We start from the raw sequence: 15614 nt of genomic DNA, 5'->3' as shown, positions 1-15614 counted from the left end.
TTGATAATAATCATATGAAATAGTGTTGAAGGAGCACAAGAGACCATTTAGTCCATCCTATGGTCCACAGGTACTTCTGCAGCCCTTCAGTGATTGAAGCTGCCATAGTTTACTCAATATATCACAGTGCATCACAATCTTTTTGGACACCCCATTAAAGACCATTACTCCTATTTTTATACATCACAGGCAGTGGGAACAGATTACTCCTGTTTTCTTACAATTGCCAGACTAGCATCTGGACCACTCTTGGCCTTATTCCTTTTCGGTTAAACAACCCTAATTATTTCAGTCTTTTCTCCTTTTACCTCAAGCAATTCTCACTATCCCAGTCTACATCTTCTCACTGGACCACACTTCCTCAGAGTGCAGTACAAATCTAAGGCAAGACATTTCAGCTGAGTCCTACATGTGCACATCAGAGCTGAAGGCTTATGAGATGTGTCTGATGGCCTGTACTCCCACTTACACAGCCTGGTAAGATGGTGTTCCCCTTCCTGGCAACAGGACGATGTTCTAGCCTAACACTGAACTTGTGGTCCTATAGAGACCCTGTCTCCCTTTCCTGTAGGACATCCTGTAGTCTCCCATGTAGAACTGGCTGCAATTTATCAATAATTTCCATGGAGAGCACTTCATATTCACTCTGATGCTGTTCAAACCAGGTCCCTGGTCTGATTCGTTTCTTGAATTACAGCAGTTTCCCCTGCTCACCACAGCTGGTTTATGCCATCTGCAGATTTTATAAAACACTTCCTCTAGGCAGTTATCCAGGTTAAAATTATAATATGAAGTACAATGTTCATTAATGAAAATATGAAGCACTAGCAGGCCACAGCACAAGCTTGTGGCAACCTGCTCAATAGTCTTCTGTTTCAACAGGAAATCAGTGGGAATTGCTCATTGAGTAAAATTATCTACACCAGTTCTGCATCCCTGCTGTAATGCCTTCCTTTGGATCATGTTTCTTTGCTTCATTTATGATAAAAGACTGTGAGATAATGTCAAAATCCTTACAAATGACAAGGTATGACAACTACTTCCTCTGTATCCACAAGGCTTGTTACAGAAGAAAGCTAAATTAGTTTGACATGATCTGTTCTTGACAGATCTGTGCTGGCTCCTAATAATCTCCTTTATTTGATTATTTCCACCATTTTTTTTCTCCAGGAATGAAGTTAAACTGGGTAGTCTGCAATTTCTTATCTTCTGCTTGTTTTCAGCCTTCTGACACCTCATCCAGGCCTCATAAGTCTTCAAAGCATTCAAAGCTTATGGTTCAGAGATTGCTTCCCTCACCTTTGTAAATAAGCTAGGATGACTTGAAAGAACCATCTTACATCAGTACATCCTGATTTGTTCTGCCCTTTCTCTAGATCCTGATCTTCCTCCTTTGTGGCTCCTGTTACCTCTTTTGGCCATCAACTTGCAGCTGATCACATTACTGAAGATATGCAAAATGAGCATAAAATGCTTTGGCCTTATTGACAATGCTGGATGTAAAGCTTCAATCACAGCTCTCCCTCCTCTCCATGAGCACCATAAACAGAGTGTCAAAACGATATTATTTCACTCTCTTGCTCTGGCTCATTTATAATTTTGTCTGTGTATTGAGTTGATTATGAGTTATAAAAAGATCATCTAGGTATGCCAGTAAACAGCCTATGAATGTTATGGGGACTTTATCATTTTATGTATAATTGCGTGAGGGCTTTAGACACCTCCACACTTAGAAAGGAAGGAAGTTCTAATGTTCTAGAGCCTGTGAATCTAAAAACATAGTTCAGTTTAGAACAATCCCGTATTTCTCAGTTCAGAACAATGGTAAAATACTGTGAGGCATTTCAGACTCCTCTTGACAGTCACACCCTGATTAAAAAGTAATTAAATTCTACAAGATAAGGCATGGTCTCATGGTATCTCTTCCGGGTTTGTGGGATCATACCACTCAAAGCAAGAAGACAATGAATATAAGTAAGAATTAGCTGTAAGAGTTCCTATGAGCCATTTGTATAATTTTTCACTAATTTGTCTTTTTTGGTTTTTTTTTTGCTTGATCTTCCACAAAATCTTGTACACTGGCATCATAATGGAAGGTTCTTTTTGCAGCATATCCAGTTTTAACATATAATAGTGAGCTTCAAGTATTGTTTCACATCTAACTTTGCTAACTTTTCTCTGGAACTTATCCAACTTCTGTTTACTTCATGGAGATTTCAGCTGGCTTCAGTTCTTCTGTTATTTTGGAGGGAAATATTTTCTTTCATTGCTCCATTTGTCCTTTCCTTAGGGTTTCATCTCTTCTAGCTGGTATTCTGAGTGGAATTTAGGATACAAGGGAAAGGCCATTTGCCAGTGCTGTGCTTTAGGCAGGACTGGTTGCATACCTATCAATTTTAACAGTCATTTCTGTTGCAGTTGTCAGTCCTCAGAACTCTATGGAGGACTTGAAATTTTCTTGGGTTTTCCACAGGAAATGTAAATAGGAAGGTTAAAACCACAGCATTTCATCTTTCATCAGGCAAAATCTCCACCACAGCATTTCATCTTTCATCAGGCAAAATCTCCATTCTGACAGAATCATCTCAGCCTGTGCAATCCAGGTTGTTGCAAACTGCCAGTCTGACTTCTCCAACATAACAAGGTAAGAATTAAAATGTTAACACTTGGTGAAGTGAAAGTTCACAGTTCTAAGGAACACAGTGAAGTGTCCCTGCAGGGGGTAAACTTTTGGTCCAGCTTCTAAAAGCCCCTCTGTCTCAGTTCCCCATCATGCCAGTACTGCCTCCCAGCTTCACCACTCCTCTCAGGCACAGCTGAGCAGGTGATACTCTCCTTGCATTTGCTCAGTAGGTGATTTCCTGCAGTAGATTTCACTCTTACATGAAACCAAAAGGCTGCAATTTTACTGTCAGCAAATCAGCAACCGACACATGTTTCTTTATGTCTACCCTTCCAAACCTAGATGACTTTTTGTTAAATTATTTATAAATCCACCACTGAATGCCTTACTCTTAAAGCTGTGGGCAGACAGAAGGTGAAATGACACAAGGCTAACAATGGTCAGCTCAAAACCATTGTGGTTTACATCCTGCTGGTTTCAATCTGAATTAATATAAATGACTGGCCTCTTCTGCAAAAGAGCATAGCATAGTACCATGGTGCCCAACCTGCACACCCTGAGTACTTAACATTGCAGATTTATAAGGTCATTGGATGCTGTTAATAAAATAAATGGATTAGACTCCACTCAATAGTCTGATGAACTGAATGCTAACTGATAACAGTTATAAGAATAATTGGAACTGTAAATTATTCTGTATATTACCAATTATTAGCAATCATCCCAATTAATTAAAAAAAACCCTGAAATTCCTGAAAGCACAGTAGCGCTTCTAGGCAATTATGGGAAGGGTGGGATAAAACTAGCTTCAGAGTGGGGTTCAGATCAAAACACACTCCCCTGCACCCCTGACTTTTAGGGGCATTCAAACCAAGTAAGTGAAATTCTTTTGGAGCCCTTTAGCTTTACTAATTACCAGCTCTTACAGAAAGGTGTATGATCCAGAGAGAATGCCTAAATATTCTGAGATGTCCCAGCTTCTATAAATAGCGATATACTGTTATTATGGCTGCAATTAATTCAAGAAACTTCAGCTGCAAGATGAGTAATGAACGGGACTGACATTTATTGGTCATAATTTAAGAGACGGTAAGTAATCCTGGCTTCCCTTTTGAGACATAAATGCCAGCCATCCCTGGTTGGCAAGTTCAGGACATCCTGCCTTGGGCCAGTAAGACAGCTGTAGCACAGCCTGCCACCCAACAGCAGCATTAGAAACCAAGGGACAAGCCTGGAAGGAGCATGAGCCATCAGGAAAGCAGGAATGCTGACACTAGTTTGTACTGCATGCATTGCTCCTGTTGCAGCCATACCCTTCCCAGCTGCTGCTGTGGCTGGGCAACCTTTTACCTAATCCAACAGGAAGGTGAGAAGCAAAGATGCACCACTTGCTATCTCTGTCTAGGGATGCTCATTTGTGTCAGCTGCAACTCTGCAAGTCTCTGAAGGAACCCAGTTCTCCTTCAAATACCAGTGCCAGGAAAGGTGAAGGGAGCCAGACTCTGGTGGTAGTGGGTGATGCTGCCAGCAGGAGTACTGCATGGTCAAGGGAGCAGGGGGAAGGCAAGGAGCAGAACAGATGGGGAGAGGAGACAGAATGAGTAACAGGTGGAGACAGCAGGAGCAGTGTATCTCCAAAAGTGCAAATTCCTTTTGCTGTATTAAAACAAATCACTATTTTCATTACACTATTCCTTCACCTCATACACATATTGTAGGTTGGATCACTGTGGTGGTTCGGGAGGAACTACCACTCTGGTGAATTGCAGGGAGAAAACTAAGTTGTAGCCCTGCTCTCAGGCTCTGGTCCATTGTAATAAAGCCTTGGTCTGAGAAGAAAAATCAATGGTTTGTGTTAAAGGAACTCAAGGGTCTAATAAACATCCTAGCACTGCAGGAGTGACTGAGGATGGATAAAGCAGAGCTTTGCATGTCTAAAGCATCTCCCACTTCAGGGCTTCTGAATCCCCTTTCTTTTTTTTTTTTTTTTTTTCCCCATTCTAATTGTTTAGTTTCCAAATTAAAGAAGCATCTTGCAGAGATGGCCATAACAGTCAGAGAATGTGTGCTTAGATCAGTCAGAAAGCAGGTTAATAGCACTGCCAGAAAGAGAAACCAGCTCTCCTTAAACCAATTCCTTTATACTGCCCTGTGGCGCTCACAACCATGAAAAGCCATAGAGTTTACACATGCACTCAGCAGGTGATAGAAAGAGCCCAAAGGAAATATAAACACCTTCTCCACTTGAGGCCATCAGAGCTCTGAGGTTACATGTCACCTCCTGGTGTGCTCAGGAGGACCTTGGAATTATAGATTAAATGAGTGTGGATGGATTCCTGACTTTGATTTTGGACTTCAGATGTTGAAAAGTGTTTCATTGGGGTACCTGCTCTGGTACTTCCACAGTAAGATACTCTACCAGCAAACATTTGTACCCTCTACCATGCCTTTCTGTATGACCAGCCTCCTCTTATCAGCCCAACATTCCTCTGTGTAGGGCTACTTGGCTATGGTTGTTTCTTTGCAACACTGAACACTGGACTTAGATGCAGACAGGTAAGGACTGCTTCCAAATCTACCCCTGGGACCTGTCAGACTCACAGCAAACCGGGGAATAACACAGTGACTTCCAGAAGGCATCAAAACAGAGAGCTGCCATCAAAAGGTTTCTCATCTTCAGGTGTCTTTAGAGCACTGTCATCAGAGCTTTTGTTCATTCTCAAATCCAAAAAGAACCCTCCCAGTGTAAGGAGGAAGCTCAAAGCAACAAAGGAATCACAAGTTGTTTACATTCAGGAAGAGGACAACGGGAGGATTGTACAGAAGGAAGGATGCATGGACCAGCAGTGCATGCACTGAGCAAATGGCAGTCAGCAATGCACCACTAGCCTTCCACAACCATGCAGAGGCCTCAGCTTATAGAGCATAGTGCTAATAACACCAAGGCTGTGCGCTTCATCCCATAGGGACCATTCACTTAAAAGCTGAACTCAGTGATCTTTGTGGGTCCCTTCCAACTCAGAATATTCTGTGATTCTGGTGCTTTTGCTTCAAATTATCTCAGCTAAAAGTAGAAGCAACCTTCAGGCTATAGCTGCTGTTTTACCTGGTAATACACCAATCCCTCAGCAGATACCTGTCTGCTTGGTAGAGATTATGCAGAACCCACCTCTGCCTCATGTCCTCTGCCATGGACAGCACATGGAGCACACGAGTGACTATGAGGAGCACATACCTCACAGCACAAGCACAGCAAATCCAAGCAGGAATACACATCTTTCATCTGCATCATGCAAGACTATCAGCCTGCCTTCATCTTTCAAGGGCCAATGGGCCTTTTTCTCCTTCCCACTAGCACAAAAGACATTGAAACTTGGCAGCTCCCAGCAGTGAAAAATTCCTGCTCTCTGGGAAATGGAGAGAGGGAAATATAATGTCTATGCACGACGATCTTGTGATGGCATCACAAAATCCAAATTAGATAATATTCTGAGTTCAAAGGGATCCACAAGGATCAAGCCCAGCACTTAAGTGAATGTCCCACTCAGGGACTGATCCCACAACCTTGGTTTTAATAGCACCAGTGCTCTAACCAACTGAACTAATCTCAGGGTCCAGTACAGCTGGGCCTTTGATTCAGGAGCAAGTGGCCAAAGAGAATTTGGATCCACAGACTGATTTCTTTCCCACCAAGCACTATCGCTGTCCTTCTCCCACTGGAATCTCTGCCTGCAATTAGTACCCTAGGAGTGGGCTTGTCTGTGCCATTAAGAACAGTTACATTATATGATCTAGGAGAAATCAATGTCTCTAATAGTCAGCAAAGGCAGTGTAGGAGAGGGTGATGGGAGGGCTGTTTCTCTGGAGACACCCTTCTCAGTAGAAATCCCAGGGGTATTGGCCCAGGAAAAGAAATAGTGAGGACAGTAATTAAACTTCCATGGAACAATTGTTTACTGGAAGAAGCACAGAAGCTGCTCAGTGTCTCTCAGAAAGGCAGAGGCAGTGGCTAGACTCTCCCTAGGTGCAGATGAAGTGCCTCTGTCCTGAAGTCAGAATCCTGTGGTGATTTACACACAAGTGGTGGGAGGAGGGCTGTGGATAGACACCTTTCCTTTAAAATATGCCTTTTCCACTGTCCACAGTGGTGTTTAAAGGTAAGACCACACCTTGCAAGTATTGAAGCATCTGGATCGTGCAGTATAATTAAGTTACCCTAAATGAAACCTGAGACATTTCAATACCCTGAAGCAAGAAAACCTTCACTCTGCAGGCATCTTCCTCTCTCTCTTTTTCTCAATTTCCTCCTTCTTGTACACCTCTGCAGTTCCTGGAACGACAAGCCACCTCACCGGCTGGCTGTAATTGCTGGAACTGTTCCCTAATGCTTTTCCCTTCTCCAATTGCATTAAACTGCATCTTTAGAGATACAGCCCTGCTTATTCATGCTGCTCATGTGGAAGGGGGGAGAAATGCAGACTGCCTCTTCTCCCCTCTCCCTCCTTTGATTTGATGGGTGTGGCAGGTTTAAACCTTCGAAGCCACCGGCTCTCCGGCACGGGGGTGAGGAGGAGAGGATGGAACAAGAGGGAAGCCATCGTCTATGGCTGGTGATGAATGGGACTCATCTCACCCACAAGTGGGAAACCTGCTTGCGGTTATTGTTTAATCACTCATGCAATGCAATAGTGAGCACATACCCCCATAATGTCCATCTGTTCTAGTATGCAGTGCATGCAACACTTGCATTTCTAGCCACCTATCTCACTGCCCAGCCCTGTGTGTTACTGACTGCATCTCTCGCTGGCAGGAAAGGCTGAGTTCAGGTTTTCAGACATAGCTCAACCCAGCTTTTCAGTTATGCTACCTCTCAGCTGATTATTTTGTGGTCTCAGATTCAGAGGTGCAGTCAACCGTAGGCAGAAATGACAACACTTAGATATCTACATCTCTCATGGGCGGGCACAGTCAGTCAGTCAGTCAAATACTTCACTCTTCACACTGGCATCGCACCCATAAGAAAGAATAATCTGCAAGGTATGAGCATGTGAATATATTTGTCTCTGAGGGGTGGGAGGACAGACACACACAGGCACACCTAGACACAAATGTGAAGAGATTTCTTCCACACCCAAGCCTGTAATTTCAACATTTGCCTCCTTAGCTGCCAAAAAGGCGGGACACCAGGGACTTCCCCTGAAAAACATTTTGAGGAGAGATGCCTTTATTTTGGGAAGGGAACTCCTGCCAGTGCTGAAGAACCCATTCCATCTTTTTCTCTCAGTGAAAGGTCTGGGTGGGGACAGAGGAAGAGCACATGCTGAAAACCGAGGTCTTTTTCTTCTCCCAATCAGAGCTTTCTCTTGTGTATCATCAGCTTTCCCGAGCGAGCTGCTGTATCGCCAGTTTGGCAATTGAAGTGCGTATTCAGGTAGAGGAGCAGCAGCTGGGCTCCGAGCCCACCACTAGCCACGAATACGCTCAGGCAGGCGCGGTGGGCTGGCGTGGCTGCGGGCGGCTCGGGAAGCATGCGGAAGGAGCGCGCGGTGTGCCCGCGCGTATCCCCGTAGTAGCGGGGGAGCGCTCGCAGCGCGGGGCCGTGCGCTGCCCGGGCACGCGCAGAGAGAGGGGTGTGTGCCGTGCGGGGGAATCGTGCGGGAGAGGGCTGTGGGCGAGCGAGGCACCTGCATGCCACGCATTCCTAAGTGCCACGGAACACAAAAAGACACGAATAAGCCCAGAGAGGTGTAAAGAACAGATACATCAGAATATCATTCGGGAGCTTTAATGCCCAACCTGCGATGGTACGGGCAGAATGATCCCTATTCCCCCGTAGCTCTTTTTTGACTCCAAAGAACCCCAGAGCTCCTACTTTAAAATCCGCCGTGCACCTCCACCCACTGCTCTGTCACTTTGCCTCCCTGTCTGCCTTCCTTCTTCTCCTCTACTCTTTTCATCCCATATTTGCCATCAGAACGTGCTCTGCTGGCTGACTGCAACGTGTTCCCCTCCTCCTCAGCCTTCACCCCCTCCTCCCAGATTTTAGTGAGCATATAATTTCAGAGCATTGAAAAACCTGCATGAGGAAAAAACACAGGATGACGCAGGGTCTCTTTCTATCCCAATCACTTGCCCCTCCCCGTTATTCTACAAATTTCTCCTTCGTTTGCTAACACACATCTCCATTCAGAAACACACTTTAACCTGAATCTTCTTTCAACACTGCTGTTCACAGGAACTATAGTTACTCACATCAGCGTGTGAACAGAATACTGCAGTGATATGCTGTAAAAAGACACTGACATTTATGCATACATAAAGAAAGTAAGCAGTATGGTGCTGTGCCTGAGATGAGTTTTGTGCTCAGAACAAGGACCAAAGCTCCTTGTTGCTACCTACAAATCCATAATTCTTGGAAGTTTCTAAAATGCCTTGCAAAGATATCTAGGGTCAGTTCCTGCCTCAAAGTTCCAACTGCATAAATCCAGCATCCTCCCAAGAAAGTCCAAGAGGTTCAGCCAAAAAGGCTTTCTTAATCAGGAGCAGGTTTGGGCTTTCACACAAAATAAAAGGGGGAAGAGTAAGGGGGAAATTATCTAAGCAGCTTTTTTTCCCTAATTTCATTATTATTAACACAACATTATTATATTAACGCAACAATTTTGACACTGAAACAAGCCCCCACCCAAACCTTCTCATCTTCTCAATTCCCTTATAGCAAAAGCCAGACAGTACTAAGACAGAAAATGAGTGGGTTTCCAACAGGTTCATACCATGAGCTTCTCTTATCCCACCTGAGTTCGTAGCTAACAGAGGCGTGGTCCTCTGTCTCTTTCCCAGCTGGTGCACAGTTGTCTAACTGGTTGTACTATGAAGGGTATTGCAAAGAGGGTGACTCTCCCTCTCCTTAGGCTAATGCTTTTGTTATTATTTAATTGGATTTTTCACTATAGCATAGGTTAAAAAAAATTCCTTCAGGTTAATTCTTGCTCAAATTGTTGCAACACAAAAAAAAAAAAAAAAAAATTATTACACCTGTCCTCCGTGCCACCTCACAGCACAGGCACATAAAGCATCTCCCATTCATCAGAAACAGGAGCAATTGAGAGTGTTCTGACCAGGGATCAAGGCTCACTGGGCATCCGTTCCTTTTTGGCATAAGATGAAGAATTGCTTCCTTTATCTCCAAGGTAGAGCCAGATCTCATCACGTTTCCTGCCAGCCGCAACACTCCCCTCCACTTCCCCCCCCACCCCCCGCCCCATCCACACCCTCAGAACCACAGACAGAAAACCCTAGGCAATATAACTGCCCCTATTAAAGAAAAAAAAAAAAAAAAAGAATAGAGGGGGGATTCTTGTAGCTCCCCCAAATGTGGATGTAGGCCACCCCCCTTCCCCACATCACCAGCCCCAGAAAGGCAAAACAGTCACGTTGCAGGGTGTGAAAAGAACCTTCAGTCGCAAGATGCTAAAGAATTGCAAAATAGATGTCTGCTGAAAGCAGCTGAAATTTCCTCCCCCCTTACCCCAACCCCTACCCCAGCCCCTCACACACTCAGGCACACACGCACCCCACGGACATCCAGTAGCCTGGAAGGTTTCTCAACAGAAAGAAATATAAAAATCTTAAGCTCTACCTGTTTTGTTCTTCTCATACAGCACAGCATGATCGTATTGTCCCCTTCCTTCCTTCTTCTTCCTTCCTTCTCCTCTCTCCTTTTCCTCTTCTCTCTCTTATCTCTCCCCCCCACCCTCTCCACTCCCTCCCTCCCTCCCTCTCTCTCTCCTCTCTCTCTCGCTCACACACACATACACACACGAGCACACGCGCGCACACACACACCAGGGCAGTTAGCAGCAACTGGAAGGTCCTCAGCTATTGCTCATCACACATGCACACGCTGCCTCTCCCTGCCTCCCTCCCTACCCTTCCCAGAATTGTTCGCCAGCTCTCCCTGACTCGTCACCTCCCCACCCCACCCCCACCCCGGCAGCCACCCCCACCCCCCCAAGTCCCTCGCCAGCCTCATGAATAATTAAAATCTTCAATCTGGACCCAATTACCCAACGACTTTCCCACTGTACAGAGGCGACAGGGGAGAGGGGACACTGCGGGCTGTGCAGGGGTGGGGTGGGCTGGGGTGTGTCTGGGAGGCACCGGGCGAGCAGGGTACCGGGCGGCCGGGGAGCCCCCAGCCCTACTCCCACCGCAGCAGCCAAAGCCCCATGGCCACGGCAAGGATTTATGAGTGAAGAAACCATAAATCTTTGCTTGGGTGGGGTGGGGTGGTCATGGAGGGGAGAAGAGGGAATGGAGGTACTGCCACGGCAAGCAGTATATGCCGTGCACAGGTGATGTACCGTAGGTGGGAGCTGCGAGCTAAACGGGAACTGGTAAATATGTTAAAATGGCTGTTAAAAATCCCTCTCCCAGCACACTCGCAAACATATATGCACGCGCTGCCTTCTCTGTACGTGCAGGCAGAAACCCTGAATAGTGATGTCCTGCACCACTGAACGGGACAACTTTCTCCCTTGTTCCCTCACTCCATCCCACAGACCTTCCACAGGCACAGAAAACGATACGCCTGCAATACATTTTTTTTCCCCCCCAAACAAAATAGCTTCCAAACCCACAGAAATCATCCCTTTTCCTTCCATATAGATCTCAATTAATTTCCATGCCGAAGTAATTTCTACACCTATTGATCTCTGCCTGCAAATTGCGCGAACTATTGCAAGGCAGATGTGCGTGTTCACATACGGAGGCACCCCCCATGCACGTGTGGCAGCAGGAGTGCATGGGTCTGCATGCACAGGAGATCATGGCGATGCAGGAGCCCCAGCAAACATTAATGCGCACGTGCACTCGCTCCCAAGCACACGTCTGGAAAGTTATAGTGCCGTGTTTTCTCAGAATGTACATGAGCTGGATAGCTGTATCTGTCATTGGGAAAAAATATCCCAGACAACAGTTAAACCAAAGTGTGACAATGTTGGGCATGTTAAAATACATTTTTTTAATTGCTGGATTTTTAGGATTTCATCGACCAAAATTCAAATTTTGCTTATTTCACTTACTTAGTCTGGGAGGCACAGTCAGATGCTGTTCTCTATTTAGCACTAATGTCACTACATCAGCTCCTCTGCCACACCATGGAGTTACTTCTAATTTATTTTTGATATAAAACTGCCCACAAAAGAGAAGAAAATTGTCTTAGGTTATTACTAAGGTCTTTGCTTTCTAATTACATCTAAATACATTATTAATACAAATATTCATGCATGTGTGCACACTTATACAAATAAATGCATACATATATAGATATAGTTTCTGGAATACCCCTCAGTACAGACTCCTACATAATCATATCCTGTTGCTATGATATCATTGCAGCTCCCAGTACACCATTTATTTTAAGAAAAGCAAACAGCATTTCAAAGAAAATCTAGCTAGCTATCTACATCTGTATGCAATTTAAGAAAGTGTATTTTGGGGTCAAGAAGGTATCAGCATTAGTCCTGGGTTCCAGACTAGAAAAATAAAATAATGATATGGTAATGACATTCAGAGAAGATACTAAACTGGGAAGAGTTGCAAGTACCAGCTGACACAGAAGTAGACCAAAGGATTAAGTAACAAAAATCAGACTCAGCTTCAGAAAATGCATTCAGAGAAAAAGAAGGCAAACTGTGCAATCATAAAAGAAGAGTGGTAAGAAGTGGAGTAGTATAAAGCAGTGGACATCACATTTGAAGAAGAGACCTCTGTGATCTCTGTACATCGCTGCTGACGACACCATGCCAAAGCACTGAGGAGCAGTGCAATGGCATTTTGAATTACACCTGTGGGACTTAGGAGCCTCTGCCTTGGCCTCGAGAGTTGCTGGGGACGCATCTCCATGACAAAGAGAGGGTGGCATGTGCTTGTGGGCACTTGTCAACCCACATGGCTGTTCCCCATGCCCTTGGGAGATGGGAATCCCCTGGTTAAACACGTCTGAGAGCTTCAACCGGGTCTCCCTTTGGTGACAATGAAGAGAAACGGGAACTTTGAGGGTGTGACTCAGACTATCCTAAAGCAGGAGCTTAAACTAGGTCAGACAAATCACTCTTCAGAAGTGTTTTAGAAGCTTCATTTTCTTCCCACTGACAAGGTCTTTTTAGGGAACCTCCCTGTGCTAGGAAGCCCTGACAAGGAAAGCCTTCCCAGCCCCCACCTTTCTCAGACACCCAACTCGAGGGGGAGCAGGCTGGCGGCAGAACTGTGCTAGTGTAGTCAGGGAGGGTAAGGCCATTTTTCTGTGCTCACCCAGGGTGATTGCTCACCCCTATAAGTCACAGCCAAAGGCGGAACCAGCTCTCTTCATGCCCAGCCCCACGAGCACTGAACGGTCTGGTTTATCACAAGTAACTTTTGGCACACAGACAATTGTGTTCCCCAGACATACAGACTTAGTGGTGAGTAGCCAGTCCTCTGTAGGCTCACATCCATGTTTCCTCTGAATTAATCTCATTACAGAGAAGAGCCATACATTGAAACCCGAATTTTCGGGGCATGTCCGTTCCTAACACCAGTGTCTTTCAGATCAGGACCCTTTGAGTAGATTTAACAGTTGGACCTGAAATTCTTCAGCAAATTATATGGTTCTGAAAATCGTATCCCATCGTATCCCAATCGTATCCATTTTGGCTGTTTTCACTTCAAACTGTAAAGTAAATTATCTCATAACACAGCAGGAAGAGAGGACAAGTCCACAGCAATGAAAAGGCCAAAGAGAATGAGAGGGAAATAAAAGTACAGACTTCAGCCCAGCAGTTAATGAAAATCAGAAGTAAAAATTAAGGGAAGAAGAACAGGTGAATCTCCATCTCTTTAAGTGCCCAATTGAAGATGGGATGCTTTCATCAAAATGACACCTTTGTTTCTTCAGGGCACGGCCAGCTCTGGCTCATTCAGCACTCCTTCGGAGTCGCAGGATAACACTGCATCACACGGTGTAGATGTGCCCTGAAAGGCCCCTTTGACCTTGGCTTTTGAATCTAGACAACTAAAAGGAAGAGCAGTTCCAAAGAATAACATGAATGGGGGGACCAGGGAAGTCAGCTAGAAGAAGGGGGTGAACAATGACCATAGATTTTAAAAGATCAATCTGTGAGACTTGACTGAATGACAGCTAAGGAGGTGGAGAAGTGTGATATTTTCAAAAGCTACAAGCCTCTAGAAGGGAGTAATTTGGAGTGATATATAGTCCACTGTTTGGTGTATGCTGCATGTTGCTTTACCATGAAGGGGGGGGTGTGGTTCATATTAGTGGTTATTACAAAATAAGGTGGGTGGAGTAAGAGACACAAAACTGTGCTCTTAAAGCCTGTTCAGTTCTTCTGCAAGGTTACCCCAGCAGCTTCAGGTCCCTATAGATTGAGAGAAAAAGTATCTTCAGTCCAGCTGCTAATTTCAGTTCAATAGCAAGACATCAGATTCAGTTTCATTTTTAAGAAGCACATAGTTCTGACCTGCTCCTGGGACTGTAATCAGGTTAATCCCCTGACCAAACAAGACTAAATGAAACCAAGAAGAAAACAGTTTGCCTGTAAGAGCTGTCCCAGTGGTAGCCATACTAAACTGAAGAGGCGTCTCTTTGAGAGAAGTACTGTGAAAGTCCTGTTACTAGGGATATTTAAAGCTTCAGTAAAAACAGCTATGAAGTGAGCGACTTGCTTTCATTGGGACATAGACTGGGTTTTCTCTGTATTCATATGTTCCACATACAGTGGTAGCCTTGCCTTTTGTTAGCCAACTTTCATGCTGGCAGGAAAAAAGCCAATTTTATAAAGATTTTTTTGGTATCCTCATTTGAATAGGCATTCCTGAAAATCCCACTGTGGGACCACTTTTTCAGTCTCCTCAGTAGCTTTGCAGCTCTGGTCTCATTTGGCCTCACTTTCAGTCATCTATGTCTTAGTGACAAAAAACAGTGCAGTGCAACACTACAACCAAACTCCTTTTCTAAATGATTTAGACATAGTCATGAATCTCCTTGGAGGACTACCCATTTTTCAGTATAAGTATCACTTATGTCCATTTACCTTGGATTTTACTTAATCCTGAATTATTATTATTATTAGAAAAGGAGAGCCTAGTTTATTTTGACCTAAGACCGAAATAAGAGGCTTTAAAGGCATGACTTTCAAAGCCACAATGCCACTTACTCTTGCAGAGAAGGCTTCAGAAAATGCCAGTCCAGGAATGCTCTAATTCATTTTGTTTCTTTAATGACTGCTGGGTTACTTATCCTGGATGATACTGAACTCACGTGACACTAGCACCTGTTGCCATCAAGCTAGTCACAGGGATGTGCACAGGTGTCCTGCCTTTATTCCCTGTGATTTCCATTTTTTTTCCCATGCCTGCACAGCTGGGCTCACAGCACTGAAGACGCCTGACTTTACAATACCACACATAATAAGAAATGGCCTCAATAATTTCCCTGTTTTCAGCATTTTAGAAAAAAAATGTTTTCTGTAAATTGTGTGGTGTATACAAACTCAAATACCTGGGTAAAAGCAAGGGGAGAATAATTTCAACATGCATAAAGAATGATCTGAACAAGCCCTGGGTCAATGTCAATTATTATTGAGCTTCAGAATCATCAAAAATTCAAACATAACAGTTAAATCCCAGCACAGCTTAGCGTTAAAACTGTAACTCCTCAATAAAATGAAATCTCATCTGCTTGTCTGTCAGAAAGAAAAATATCATCACAGAAAGCAGTCAACCTATCATCTATTATTTTCAGTGTAGTTGTAGCTTGCCATGGAGGAATGTGATACTTTACAAGCCAAACCAAATGTGAGACAGGATGATCCAGGAAGTCCCTTTCTTCTTCTCCTGGTACCCTTCAATATGTGCTGTTGTACACAGTCCCTCCTTCTGTAGCACAGGCTCAGCAAAGCAAGCTTTGAATGAGAATCAGTGTCAACCAGGA

General features: G+C 44.4%; 1 protein-coding gene across 1 annotated transcript in view; it reads right to left on the bottom strand.

Moving 5' to 3' along the window:
• The window catches only part of GAP43 (growth associated protein 43), a 57993-nt gene extending 47443 nt beyond the window's left edge, over positions 1–10550 (bottom strand). The window contains exon 1 of the mRNA XM_038148529.1: positions 10263–10550. Within this exon, the coding sequence (XP_038004457.1) occupies positions 10263–10292 (30 nt within the window). The 5' untranslated portion in view covers positions 10293–10550. The remainder of the gene's footprint in view (positions 1–10262) is intronic.
• Positions 10551–15614: the final 5064 nt, after the last annotated feature.

This window comes from Motacilla alba, chromosome 1, assembly GCF_015832195.1.
Source record: "Motacilla alba alba isolate MOTALB_02 chromosome 1, Motacilla_alba_V1.0_pri, whole genome shotgun sequence".
Taxonomy (NCBI): domain Eukaryota; kingdom Metazoa; phylum Chordata; class Aves; order Passeriformes; family Motacillidae; genus Motacilla; species Motacilla alba.
The sequence above is the reverse complement of the archived record's forward strand: the minus strand, read 5'-3'. Positions and strand labels throughout refer to the sequence as shown.